General features: G+C 39.7%; 1 protein-coding gene across 8 annotated transcripts in view; it reads left to right on the forward strand.

The window, feature by feature from the left end:
• Positions 1–12411, forward strand: part of CEP290 (centrosomal protein 290) — a 96641-nt gene that overhangs the window by 82540 nt on the left and 1690 nt on the right. For 5 of the 8 annotated variants that reach the window (XM_044941847.1, XM_044941846.1, XM_044941849.1 and 2 more), the window contains 5 exons: positions 3397–3569; positions 7087–7228; positions 8469–8542; positions 9084–9178; positions 12306–12385. In XM_044941847.1, the coding sequence (XP_044797782.1) occupies positions 3397–3569; positions 7087–7228; positions 8469–8542; positions 9084–9178; positions 12306–12385 (564 nt within the window). Of the gene's footprint in view, positions 1–3396; positions 3570–7086; positions 7229–8468; positions 8543–9083; positions 9179–12305; positions 12386–12411 lie in introns of those variants that run through there. The other 3 variants (XM_044941852.1, XM_044941854.1, XM_044941850.1) reach the window with 2 other exon arrangements.

Raw genomic sequence — 12411 nt, forward strand, 5'->3', positions numbered from 1 at the left:
GGACTTTCATTATTGACTATACTTATTTTTATGTTAATTAATACATTTTGGGAAAACTGAATGAAAAAGTTGATGAATGTCTATTCAGAATAGATATTAAGAGATTTAGGAATTGTGTTTTATGCCCACCATCCTTTCATAGTGAGGAACATTGAAAATAAAAAATTAATAAATTAGCAGGCAGTATAATATAGAAGCTGTGCTTCTCAGGTGGTACAGGGGTAAAGAATTCACCTGCCAATGCAGGAGACAGGGTTCGATCCCTGGGTTGGGAAGATCCCCTGCAGAAGGAAGTGGCAACCCACCCCAGTATTCCTCCCTGGGAAATCCTACGGCCAAAGGAGCCTGGCAGGCTATAATCCAGGGGTTGGCAGAAGAGTTGGACATGACTGAGCACACATGCACACATAATGTAGAAGCCACACAGCTGGGATCAATTTTTAGCTTCAGTTCAGTTCAGTTTAGTTCAGTCGCTCAGTCGTGTCCGACTCTTTGCGACCCCATGAATCACAGCACGCCAGGCCTCCCTGTCCATCACCGTCACCCGGAGTTCATTCAAACTCACGTCCATCAAGTTGGTGATGCCATCCAGCCATCTCATCCTCTGTCGTCCCCTTCTCCTCCTGTCCCCAATCCCTCCCAGCATCAGAGTCTTTTCCATTGAGTCAACTCTTAGCATGAGGTGGCCAAAGTACTGGAGTTTCAGTTTTAGCGTCATTCCTTGCAAAGAAATCCCAGGGCTGATCTCCTTCAGAATGGACTGGTTGGATCTCCTTGCAGTCCAAGGGACTCTCAAGAGTCTTCTCCAACACCACAGTTCAAAACCATCAATTCTTTGGTGTTCAGCTTTCTTCACAGTCCAACTCTCGCATCCATACATGACCACTGGAAAAACCATAGCCTTGACTAAACGGACCTTTGTTGGCAAAGTAATGTCTCTGCTTTTGAATATGCTGTCTAGGTTGGCCATAACTTTTCTTCCAAGGAGTAAACATCTTTTAATTTCATGGCTGCAGTCACCATCTGCAGTGATTTTGGAGCCCAAAAAAATCAAGTCTGACACTGTTTCCAGTGTTCCCCATCTATTTCCCATGAAGTGATAGGACCAGTTGCCATGATCTTCGTTTTCTGAATGTTGAGCTTTAAGCCAACTTTTTCACTCTCCACTTTCACTTTCATCAAGAGGCTTTTTAGTTCCTCTTCACTTTCCGCCATAAGGGTGGTGTCATCTGCATATCTGGTGGTATTGATATTTCTCCCGGCAGTCTTGATTCCAGCTTGTGCTTTTTCCAGCCCAGCGTTTCTCATGATGTACTCTGCATAGAAGTTAAATAAGCAGGGTGACAATATACAACCTTGACGTACTCCTTTTCCTGTTTGGAACCAGTCTGTTGTTCCATGTCCAGTTCTAACTGTTGCTTCCTGACCTGCATATAGGTTTCTCAAGAGGCAGGTCAGGTGGTCTGGTATTCCCATCTCTTGAAGAATGTTCCATAGTTTCTTGTGATCCACACAGTCAAAGGCTTTGGCATAGTCAATAAAGCAGAAATAGATGTTTTTCTGGAACTCTCTTGCTTTTTCTGTGATCCAGCGGATGTTGGCAATTTGATCTCTGGGAAGTTCCTCTGCCTTTTCTAAAACCAGCTTTAATATCTGGAAGTTCACGGTTCACGTACTGCTGAAGCCTGGCTTGGAGAATTTTGAGCATTACTTTACTAGCATGTGAGATGAGTGCAACTGTGTGGTAGTTAGTTTGAGCATTCTTTGGCATTGCCTTTCTTTGGGATTGGAATGAAAACTGACCTTTTCCAGTCCTGTGGCCACTGCTGAGTTTTGCAAATTTGGCATATTGAGTGTAGCACTTTTGCTGCATCATCTTTCAGGATTTGGAATAGCTCAACTGGAATTCCATCATCTCCACTAGCTTTGTTTGTAGTGATGCTTTCTAAGGCCCACTTGACTTCACATTCCAGGATGTCTGGCTCTAGGTGAGTGATCATACCATCGTGATTATCTTGGTCGTGAAGATCTTTTTTGTATAGTTCTTCTGTGTATTCTTGCCACCTCTTCTTAGTATCTTTTGCTTCTGTTAAGTCCATACCATTTCTGTCCTTTATCGAGCCCATCTTTGCATGAAATGTTCCCTTGGTATCTCTAATTTTCTTGAAGAGATCTCTAGTCTTTCCCATTCTGTTGTTTTCCTCTATTTCTTTGCATTGATCGCTGAGGAAGGCTTTCTTATCTCTCCTTGCTATTCTTTGGTACTCTGCATTCAGATGCTTATATCTTTCCTTTCCTCCTTTGCTTTTTGCTTCTCTTCTTTTCACAGCTATTTGTAAGTCCTCCCCAGACAGGTATTTTGCTTTTTTGGCATTTCTTTTCCATGGGGATGGTCTTGATCCCTGTCTCCTGTACAATGTCACGAACCTCTGTCCATAGTTCATCAGGCACTCTATCAGATCTAGTCACTTAAATCTATTTTTCTCTTCCACTGTATAATCATAAGGGATTTGGTTTAGGTCATACCTGAACGGTCTAGTGGTTTTCCCTACTTTCTTCAATTTAAGTCTGAATTTGGCAATAAGGATCTCATGATCTGAGCCACAGTCAGCTCCCTGTCTTTTTAGCTCCATTACTTCTTAATTCTGGGAATGAGGGCAATCTACTATTCCTTCTCCTTCTCTCAGTTTCCTCATCTATAAAACTGGGACTATTAAGTTTATCTATTTCACAGAGCTGCTACAGGGTTTAAATGAATTAATATTTATGCACATGTCTTAGAATTACACTTGATGTACAAGACAGTATATGAAACTATTTTGTTAAACAGTAAGATTCCTTTCTATTTAAGACACAGAATATATTCCTTGCCCCAGACAAATGTGTCATTTTTTATATGGATGATCCAGTGAATTAATTGAAATTATTATTTTTAAACTAGTTACAATGGAATCTGAATGCATTTTGAGGCCAGAGTGATACTGTTCTTTGAATGTAGATGTTTAATAATGGAAATAATCTGTGGTACTTACACACAGTTTATACTTACAGTCATGTCTCAGGTATTAAAGAGTCAAAACATCTTTTTTTAAAAATCTATAAGACATAAACTATACTATTTTCTGTAACTATTATAACACATATGACAAAGTAACGATGGAATAAAATATTGTAAATGTATTTTTATAACCTCATTTACATGCATGTTTGTAATTATGATGACCATATTGCAGTTTTAGAGTTTAAAAAATACTGGATTTTTATTGGACTTTTAATCAGCATTTAGAACTTCAGATTATTTTTCTTTCTAGTTTGTAGTGATAATTTTGAATATATTACATTCATGAGAACAGTATTACCTTTTGACATAACATACTAATTAGCTTTTAATGATAGGAAACTGAAGCTGCAGAGAAATTACGGATAGCTAAGAATAATTTGGAGATATTAAATGAGAAGATGACAGTTCAACTAGAAGAGAGTGGTAAGAGATTACAGCTGGCAGAGAGTAGAGGTCCACAGCTTGAAGGTGCTGACAGCAAGAGCTGGAAATCAATTGTTGTTACAAGGTAGGAACAAGCAGCTTAACATTTGCACAGTTTTATCAGTTCTAATTCTCCCATTATTGTTTTTAAAGAATATGACACTATTCTAATTCACTTAGTTCTTTCGTGAAGAAGGTGGTTTAACATGATCCTTACTCTTTCTTCCTTAAGAGATTTAACTAATTGGGGTGTCAGGGCATGGATCAGAGCAGAGCTGGGGCTGGACTGAGGGTGTTGGAGCCCAGCAAGTTTCCTGAAGCAACTGTCAACCATGAGCCCAGACTGACGGTGCCCAACTAGTCCTGCTTTTCTTTGTGCCGCGTTCGTTTTCTACCCCGAGTATTAGCCAGGCACAGTGGAGCCGTCTTGTCACAAGCTGTGGCATACCAGAGTAGGCTGTGGGCAGCTTGGTCTTCAGCAGACAGTTTTAGTGTCTTTCAGCCGCTACTTTCTGGCACTTGATTTTCTCCCACCCCTTGAGCCTCTTCTACAAGTATATGTGATTCCTGCCTGTCAAATAAACTTTGTGGCTATGAAAGAGGTTCAGGCTATAATTCACTGGCAGGCTGTAATCCAGGGGTTGGCAGAAGAGTCGGACATGACTGAGCACACATGCACACATAATGTAGAAGCCACACAGCCGGGATCAATTTTTAGCTTAATTACTTCTTAATTCTGGGAATGAGGGCAACAGGAATTCACTAGCAAATATTCGTATGTTCATTGTCACTACCGCCAGGGGTGGTTCATTGTGACTGATGAGTCACTAAAAGGCTTTGATGTCATTCTCATTTCAACCTTAAGCAATTACTTCAAGGAGTATATATAGAAATGGAAACCAATGAGATCCTGCCCACGTCCTTCCCTGCAACATCATCCTGAATGAAGTTGTGTTCTTTACATCTGCTGACCCCTTTTAGAAGGCAGACTCATCTTGATCTTACCGTATTCCCAGAGTTCCTTCTGTCTGGGCATCTAAATGTCCCCTTGGATGTCTAGCTGCTGTTCAGAATGGACTGGATGTGGGTTTGCGGTCACCGTCACTACAGCTGGGATGGAAATCTTAGCACACTGAGGCTACAGCACGTCTCAGAGAAGGCCTGCTGCGCTGCACTTGCCCCTGCCAGACACCTCTAAGGAGGAGGGTTTTACAGGCAGATTAGAGGGCACAGGTGGCCAGGCAGTCCTGAAGAAGGGTCCCTTTCTAACATCATCATGAGAGTACTCAGAATCTACTCTTCCTCCCACCCCATAGCTGTTTCTTGATTCTGTCAGGGGGCTAATGTAAGGGCTGAGTGAAATAGTTTATGTGATGGTATAAAGGGGAGAAGGAGACTCTCTTTTCTCTGCTTGGACTCCAGCAGAGGCTCTCAACCAGCAGGCCACTGGTTTCTTGGTTGGTCCTTTATTTCTTGCTACAATCATGTAGGAACCAAAAGAATTCTGAGTTGCTTTGAGATGTATTTATCCAGCAGGTATTTTCTCAGTACCTGCTACATGCTAGACTCTGCTTTATGTTAGATATATTTCTAAAAGGCCTACTTAAACTAGGTTTCTTCAGAAAGCCAGGTAGCTTCTGGGGCTTCTTGTTGTTTAGTCACTGAGTTCTGTCTGACTCTTTTGCGACTCCATAGACTATAGCCCACCAGGCAGGAATTTCCCAGGTAGAATACTGGAGTGGGTAGCCACTTCCTTCTCCAGGGGATTTTCTGATCCAGAGTTCAAACCTGTGTCTCCTGCATTGGCAGGCAGATTCTTTACCATTTAGCCACCAGGGGAGCCCTTCCATGCTTAGAAGTACCTTGGACTGGCAAATAGAGGCCTGGCGTGGGGGTGGGGCGTCAGTGTACCTCAGTTTCCTCCCCAACAACAACTGACTTTTTGTAATATGTGAACACTGAGGGGACTTCCCTGGTGGCTCAGACAATAAAGAATCCACCTGTAATGCAGGAAACGTGGGTTCAATCCCTGAGTCGGGAAGATCCCCTGGAGAAGGAAATGGCAGCCCACTCCAGTATTCTTGCCTGGAGAATCCCTTAAGGAGCCTGGTGGGCTATAGTCCATGGGATTGCAGAGTTGGACACGACTGAGTGACTGACACACACATTTCTCACTATGAGCTCAAGTAAATTACAGTTCTCCTGTGAGTTAAAGTGATAAATCCCATCCTTTCTTTTCTAAAAAGGGCTCTGTGAAGCTGCACACACAAAAAAATTACGAATGTGAAAAGGGTTTATAAATTTGAGCAGGGAAATGAGAGACTTTTAGATCATTTCTGTGTTTTTAATCTGAAAACTGTATAGGTAACTGAGCATAGAGTAGGCCTTCAATCAACACCTTTCAAAAAAACATAGCTTGACAGAAGGCTAATTCTGGTCTGTAGCCTCATATATCCCTAAATCCACCTTAAAAATGGCTCAAATCTGCAGCTGGGATTAGACACCCAGGTCAGTAAAGTGATTTATCTTTTGGTATCCATGACACATTATGCTTATACTGAAATCCTTATAGTTGTTGTATTATTTACTCAATAGACTAATGACATCTATTGTGTCTGGCTTTATAATACCAACTGCTGAGACAGTCCAGGGTGATGCAGGAGCTGTTTTAGACAGGTGGTCAGAGAAGGCCTCTCTGGATGGCATTAGAGCTTGGAATTAAATGAAGTGCAGGAGTGCACTTCAGGTACTTCATTTCAGGTATTTCAGTACTTTTTTGACAGTTTTTGTTAACAATGTTGCCTTATAAGTTCCTAAGGTTTATCAAATACTCTTTGATGATAATTACTTTGATGTAATATTGAAATAATAATTTTTCTTCCTTGTCCTGTCCTTAACCTGATTTTGCCAAAGTGTTTCTTCTTTTTCTTTTCTCTGGAGAAATTTGAATGTTATGAACGTTGTCTCTTTTAAGATGGAATATGCTTGTGGAAACCGTTTTGGCTCAATGTTTTAGAAATTTCTTTTGGGGTCTTTTTTTTTTTTTTTTTGAACTATTGATCATTTCCTGAAAGGTTACAAATCTATACAGATATGCCATTTTTCTTATCCCTGCTTTTACACATTCTGTTCCCTTTCCCAGGAGTGTTGTACTGGTTTTGTTCTAACTGGATTAACTCAAATGTGTGTGTGTGTGTGTGTGAGAGAGAGAGAAATAAATGCTTTAGTTATCTTTAAGTATATTCCTAAGAATATCCAGCAATATATAAATTTATATTCTTATGAATTTAATTTCTATTTCTTAGTTTTGTGACTGAAAAAGGTATTAATTTTAATCTTTTACAGTGGTCAGATTCATCAGGCTCCATCCTTGTTTCTAACCTTGGGAAACACCTAAATCCTCAATTTAACTGGCCTGTTAATTAAGGGGCACTTCTCCGTTGCTGTCATGTAATGCTAAATAAATATGTGTGAGATGATTTGACCAGAACCAGTACAATAAGATATTCTTTATTTTTAATGCAGACATTTTCAGTGGGTTTTAAATCAGTAAGAGAAATTATTTTCCATGTCTATACCATTTTTTCCCTTTATACTTTTAGAATGTATGAAACCAAGTTGAAAGAATTAGAAACGGATATTGCCAAAAAAACTAGAAGCCTTACTGATCTTAAACAGCTTGTAAGACAAGCAACAGAGAGGGAACAGAGAGTTAAGAAATACACGGCAGACCTTGAGCAACAGGCAAGTGGTGTCCTTGTTTCACCTTCTCTGTGTGCGCGCGTGTGTGTGTGTGTGTGCGTGTGTGTGTGCGTGTGTGTGTGTGTTTAGTTGCTCACTTGTGTCTGACTCTTTATGGCCCATGGACTGTAGCACTGCAGCTCCTCTGTCCATGGGATTTCCCAGACAAGAGTACTGGAGCGGGCGGCCATTTCCTAGTCCAGGGGATCTTCCCAGCCCAGGGATCGAACCTGCGTCTCATCTCCTGCATTGTAGGCAGATTCTTTACCACCAGCGCCACCTGGGAAGCCCTAAGTGAAAGTCGCTCAGTCGTGTCCGACACTGCGGCCCCACACAGTCCATTGAATTCTCCAGGCCAGGATACTGCAGTGGGTAGCCTATCGCTTTTCCAGCAGATCTTTCCAACCCAGGAATCGAACCAGGGTTTCCTGCATTGTAGGTGGATTCTTTACCAACTGAGATATCAGGGAAGCCCTACTCCTGACATATTTTCCACATATTTACCAAGTAGTCCTTTTAAAGTATAAAGCACATCATAGCAGTCCACCCTTAGAATCTTCCAGTGGTCCCCATACCCTAGCATAAAATCCTGAAGTTCATTCATAGCCGGCACAGACCTACATGGTCTGGCATCTGGTTTCCTCTCTGGCCTTGTCTTTACCTTCTCTGGCAGTGTCCTAGCCACAGTAACTCCTTTCAGTCCTTGGAACAGACCAAACTCATTTGGTTTATTCAGGGCCCTGCTTTTGTTTCCCTTGTTTAGAATACTGTTCGCCCAAATATTCCCATACCTCACTCCCCACTGGCATGTCTCTCCTTAAACGCAGGCTCTCAGACCCTCCCAGTCCCCACACTGTGTTCCAGTCACTCTCTGTCCTCCTACTCTGTTATTTTTCTTAAGAGGCTCCTCCATCTTGAAATGTAAACCAATCACATCACATCACATGTTCACTGTCTTCCCCCACTGACATTGAGAGAACCAACCACAGGAACATGCAGGAAGGGATTTTGCCTGTTTTTTCCACTGCTGTATCCAGTGTGTCTAGGACAGTGCCTGGCATGCAGTAGTTCATCAGTAAATAATTGTTGAATAAATAGTGGATAGAGTCACCATAGATGTGTAATCATACGTACTTTTGAAAGCTCAGATTCTAAAATTATGCTTTATTGAAAGTATGGATCTTTATAAAACCCCATGTTTCCATGTCAAACTTTGTCTTCTAACTTTTCATTGTGCACAAAGATTGAGATTCTCAAACATGTTCCTGAAGGTGATGAGACAGAGCAAGGCCTTCAACGGGAGCTTCGAGTTCTTAGGTATATTATTTGTTCATATGACTACTTTCTTAAAAATTATTTTTTAATACAACCAGGTTTGCTGTATCTAGAGTTAAGATTTTTCACCCTTGCTGCCTAATTGGTTTATCAGCCTTCTTTCACCCTTCTAATGCCAGTGACTCTTTTATATAATAGATGGTATAAAAAGGATAAACCAGATCCTAATACAGGTGTCATCTGTAATTTAAACTTTCTTAGTAGCATAGAATATATTAAACCTTAGCTTCCAAAGGCAAGTATTAATGGAATGAGAAAAAAAATTCTTTACTTCCAAGGCTCCTCCCTACAAAACTACTCTTGAAAATGACATAAAATTTTAAGAAAAACATGGATTTTTAATCTGTGATTTCTGTTTGAGAATGGTAGCACTGCAGTAGTTGAAGTAGATGGGCAAATGTTTACCTTTATAAATATTAGCAAGTTCTAAGCACTGTGTATCACACAGTTAGAGAAATGCTCAGACCTATTTTGTGGTGCAATGTCTTTTTTTTTTTTTTAACACATTATCATTGTGTTCTAGATTAGCTAATAGTCAGCTGGAAAAAGAAAAAGAAGAATTAATCCATCGGATAGAAATTAGCAAAGACCAAAATGGACCTGACAGTAGCATATCTGGTAATGTATTTTTTAACATACTCATAGCATGTTAGCTAACCCAAGTTTTTGAATTAGGATTTGCCTTGTGTACAGATTTAACTGTCTTCCTAAAAAATCAAATCCTTGATGTAAGTTTTTAGAGCTGTCTCTTTCCTCCACAGAGCAGTGTTCCCATTGAGCCCTTTATTTGTAATACTGAGTAGCAAGTATTCAAGCCTTTCTCCTTGTTCCCTTTTGGATGTTACAGATTTATCATCACATAATGCTAAGTAATAAATACTAAGTCTCTTGCTTCCAGTTTCTCAGTATAGGCACTTTGAAGCCCATTTAACATATTCTTCTAAATGTTACTTTCATCTTGTTATTAATTTAAAAACTACGTGTGTATAAGCAAACATTGCCTATATCCTTTCTTTTTTCCTTTTACAAAGTAAAATCTAACCTTCTAGTTTCTATTTGCATTCAGAAGTGGTTACTAATCATTTCGCTATTCCAGTGTGCATAGGTAATGTATTAATAAGCAATTGGTAGCTCAGAGGTAAAGAATCTGCCTGCAATTCAGAAGACCTTGGTTCAATCCCTAGGTTGGGAAGATCCCCTGGAGAAGGGAATGGCAACCCACTCCAGTATTCTTGTCTGGAGAATTCCAAGGACAGAAGAGTCTGGCGGACTTCCATTCATAGGGTTGCAAAGAGTCGGACATGACTGAGCAACGAACACACACACATGTAATATATATACATGGGTACACATATAGTGAACAGTTGATCCTCATTATTTGCACATTCTGTATTTGCATATTCACTTACTACAATTTACTTGTAATCTAACATCAGTCCTGTGTGGTACTTCTGCAGACATAAACAGAGCAGTGAGAAATACAAGTTTTATGATGCAGTTTTTCAGATGAGATTCAACAAGGTGACGCTCTGCGTTTGTTTCAGCTGTAGTACAGGGATGACCAGAGGATGGAGTCAGTACTGGGGAGTGCAGCACAGGGCAAGAACCGCTGGTCCTGGGACCACTTGGAGTGGATTTAAATCTCAGTTCTGATACCTGTTATTGGGGCGGACTCTGACACTTCTGAACCTTGTTTTCTCTCTTGTAAAACAAAATAGAACAAGTTCTAGGATGAATGTTTCCAGGATATCAGATATAAAATCTATGTGAGATATATGTGTATATTTTCCCTAAGGAGAGTGGTTCAAAATTCACTAATTGATTTTTTCATGTTATAGAACTTAACTACTGCAAATAATAAGAATATATTGTTTGTATGCATATTGTACCAGACACCTTGATGGAAATGCCAAATTCTGTTCCAAAGGATTATAGTAACTTATATCTGAGCAGTTTTTTACTATTTCACATAGCTTTTCAGTATCCTATCAAGTAGCTTTTATACAAAATAGCAACAAGACTATCATGTATGAGTTGTATTAAACACTATGCTAAATGCTTTACAAGCATTTTATAATTCTTATGACCCTGAATTTTGAGTACTTCTGTCTCCATTTTACCTCCAAAGAGGTTAACCTGTCCACAGGGCTACAACAGCTAGGAAGTAGCCGAGGCAGGATGAAGCCTAAAGCTTTAAAACTCCAAAGTTCCTTGCCATTCTCTGCTATTGACCACTATACTGCATCACTTTTCGGTGACTGGAAGTACATGCATAAACCTCTTCTGACAACATCTCTTACAGCAGCCAGTTTGGTATACTACACCAGACACAATACCAAAGAGTTGTTAATGCTGTTGACATTCGGCAAGTTCCCTTTTTCTAAACTTAAACCTCCCAAGAGGGGATTTCTGAACCCTTATTTTCTTTATCTATTTAAAAATAAGGATATCAGTAAAAGATTTTTAAGGCTCAAAAAACAATTTGTTTTGGAAATTTTAAAGCACTATTTAACTTAAGTGCTTATTAAGCTAACTTTTGGAGAATACTTATACATTATAACTGGGCTTCCCAGATGGCACAGTGGTCAAGAATCCACCTGCCAGTGCAGGAGACACAGATGTGGGTTTGATCCCTGAGTCGCGAAGGTCCCTGGGAGTAGGAAATGGCAACCCATTCCAGTCTTCTTGCCTGCAAAATTCTATGGACACAGGAGCCTAGCGAGCTAGTGTCCATGGGTGACAAAAAGTCAGACACGACTGAGCACACACACATACATAATCAGTTTTACTGCACTATTTCATTACCAATGTGTGTAATATATAGCATCACACTGATTAAGACAACTCACACAGCATTTCAGTGATCAAGAATCAATCTGTAAACAAAATCATGAGCACTTTATGCAAAGGTGAGGAAAGCTTTGAAAAGTATGAGGAAAATACTTGTCTCCTACTTAAATTAGAGGAGCATTCCAAGGTCACCTTAATAGAATATGCTTCCTGTCCCATTATTGAAAATGTGTTTGCTGACCATTATTTTGTCAAAATTTAGCATTTTAAAAAATTTTACCTTTTGATGGCTATATGACACATTATATGCAGTTTAAAGAAAATGTTTCTAGCAAAGATGGTTAATTAAAGAAAAACTCCTACTGCAGATCGATTCTCTTTATAAAATTAGAGATATGTTTAACTCTGGAGGAAATCAATAAATTAAACTAATGCCCTTATGCTTTCTATGTTTTCCTACGAAAACGTCAGGATGTATTCATCTTTGTGTATCCATCCTGCCCAGCACCTTCATCACATAATAACTACACAGTAAATGCATCCTATGCACAGGGAACAGCCAGAGCTGCTGGTAACCGGAGCACTTGGCCACCTTATGGCTATAGCCCCTTCCCTAATCATGTACTTATTCTAACGTTGTACATTTAGACTTAAAAAATTTTCTTGGTTCTAGAATTTTCCTCTGCAAATAATGATTTCTTCCATGTAAAAAATTAACCTGACTCTATACTTCTAACACCTAGCTTATGTCTCTTCTCTTTGTTTGCTATGGAATTGTAATACTTGATATAGAGGTTAGCATACAGAATTCACAGCCTGAACTGTTTCAGCTATAAAAGGCCACATTTTCCAGGCTCTAGTTCCATAAGTTTCTTCTTTCTCTTCTAAAATAAGTCCATTATCTTGAACTCAGAGTGGGAAAAAGCTTAGTCTAATTTTCACTTTGTGGGGGCAGATCCTGATCACCTAATGGAAAAGATCAAAGATCTAGAGACACAGCTCAGAACCTCAGACATGGAAAAGCAGCATTTGAAGGCAAGTATTTAATTATATCTAATTAT

Source organism: Bubalus bubalis, chromosome 4, assembly GCF_019923935.1.
Source record: "Bubalus bubalis isolate 160015118507 breed Murrah chromosome 4, NDDB_SH_1, whole genome shotgun sequence".
NCBI lineage: Eukaryota > Metazoa > Chordata > Mammalia > Artiodactyla > Bovidae > Bubalus > Bubalus bubalis.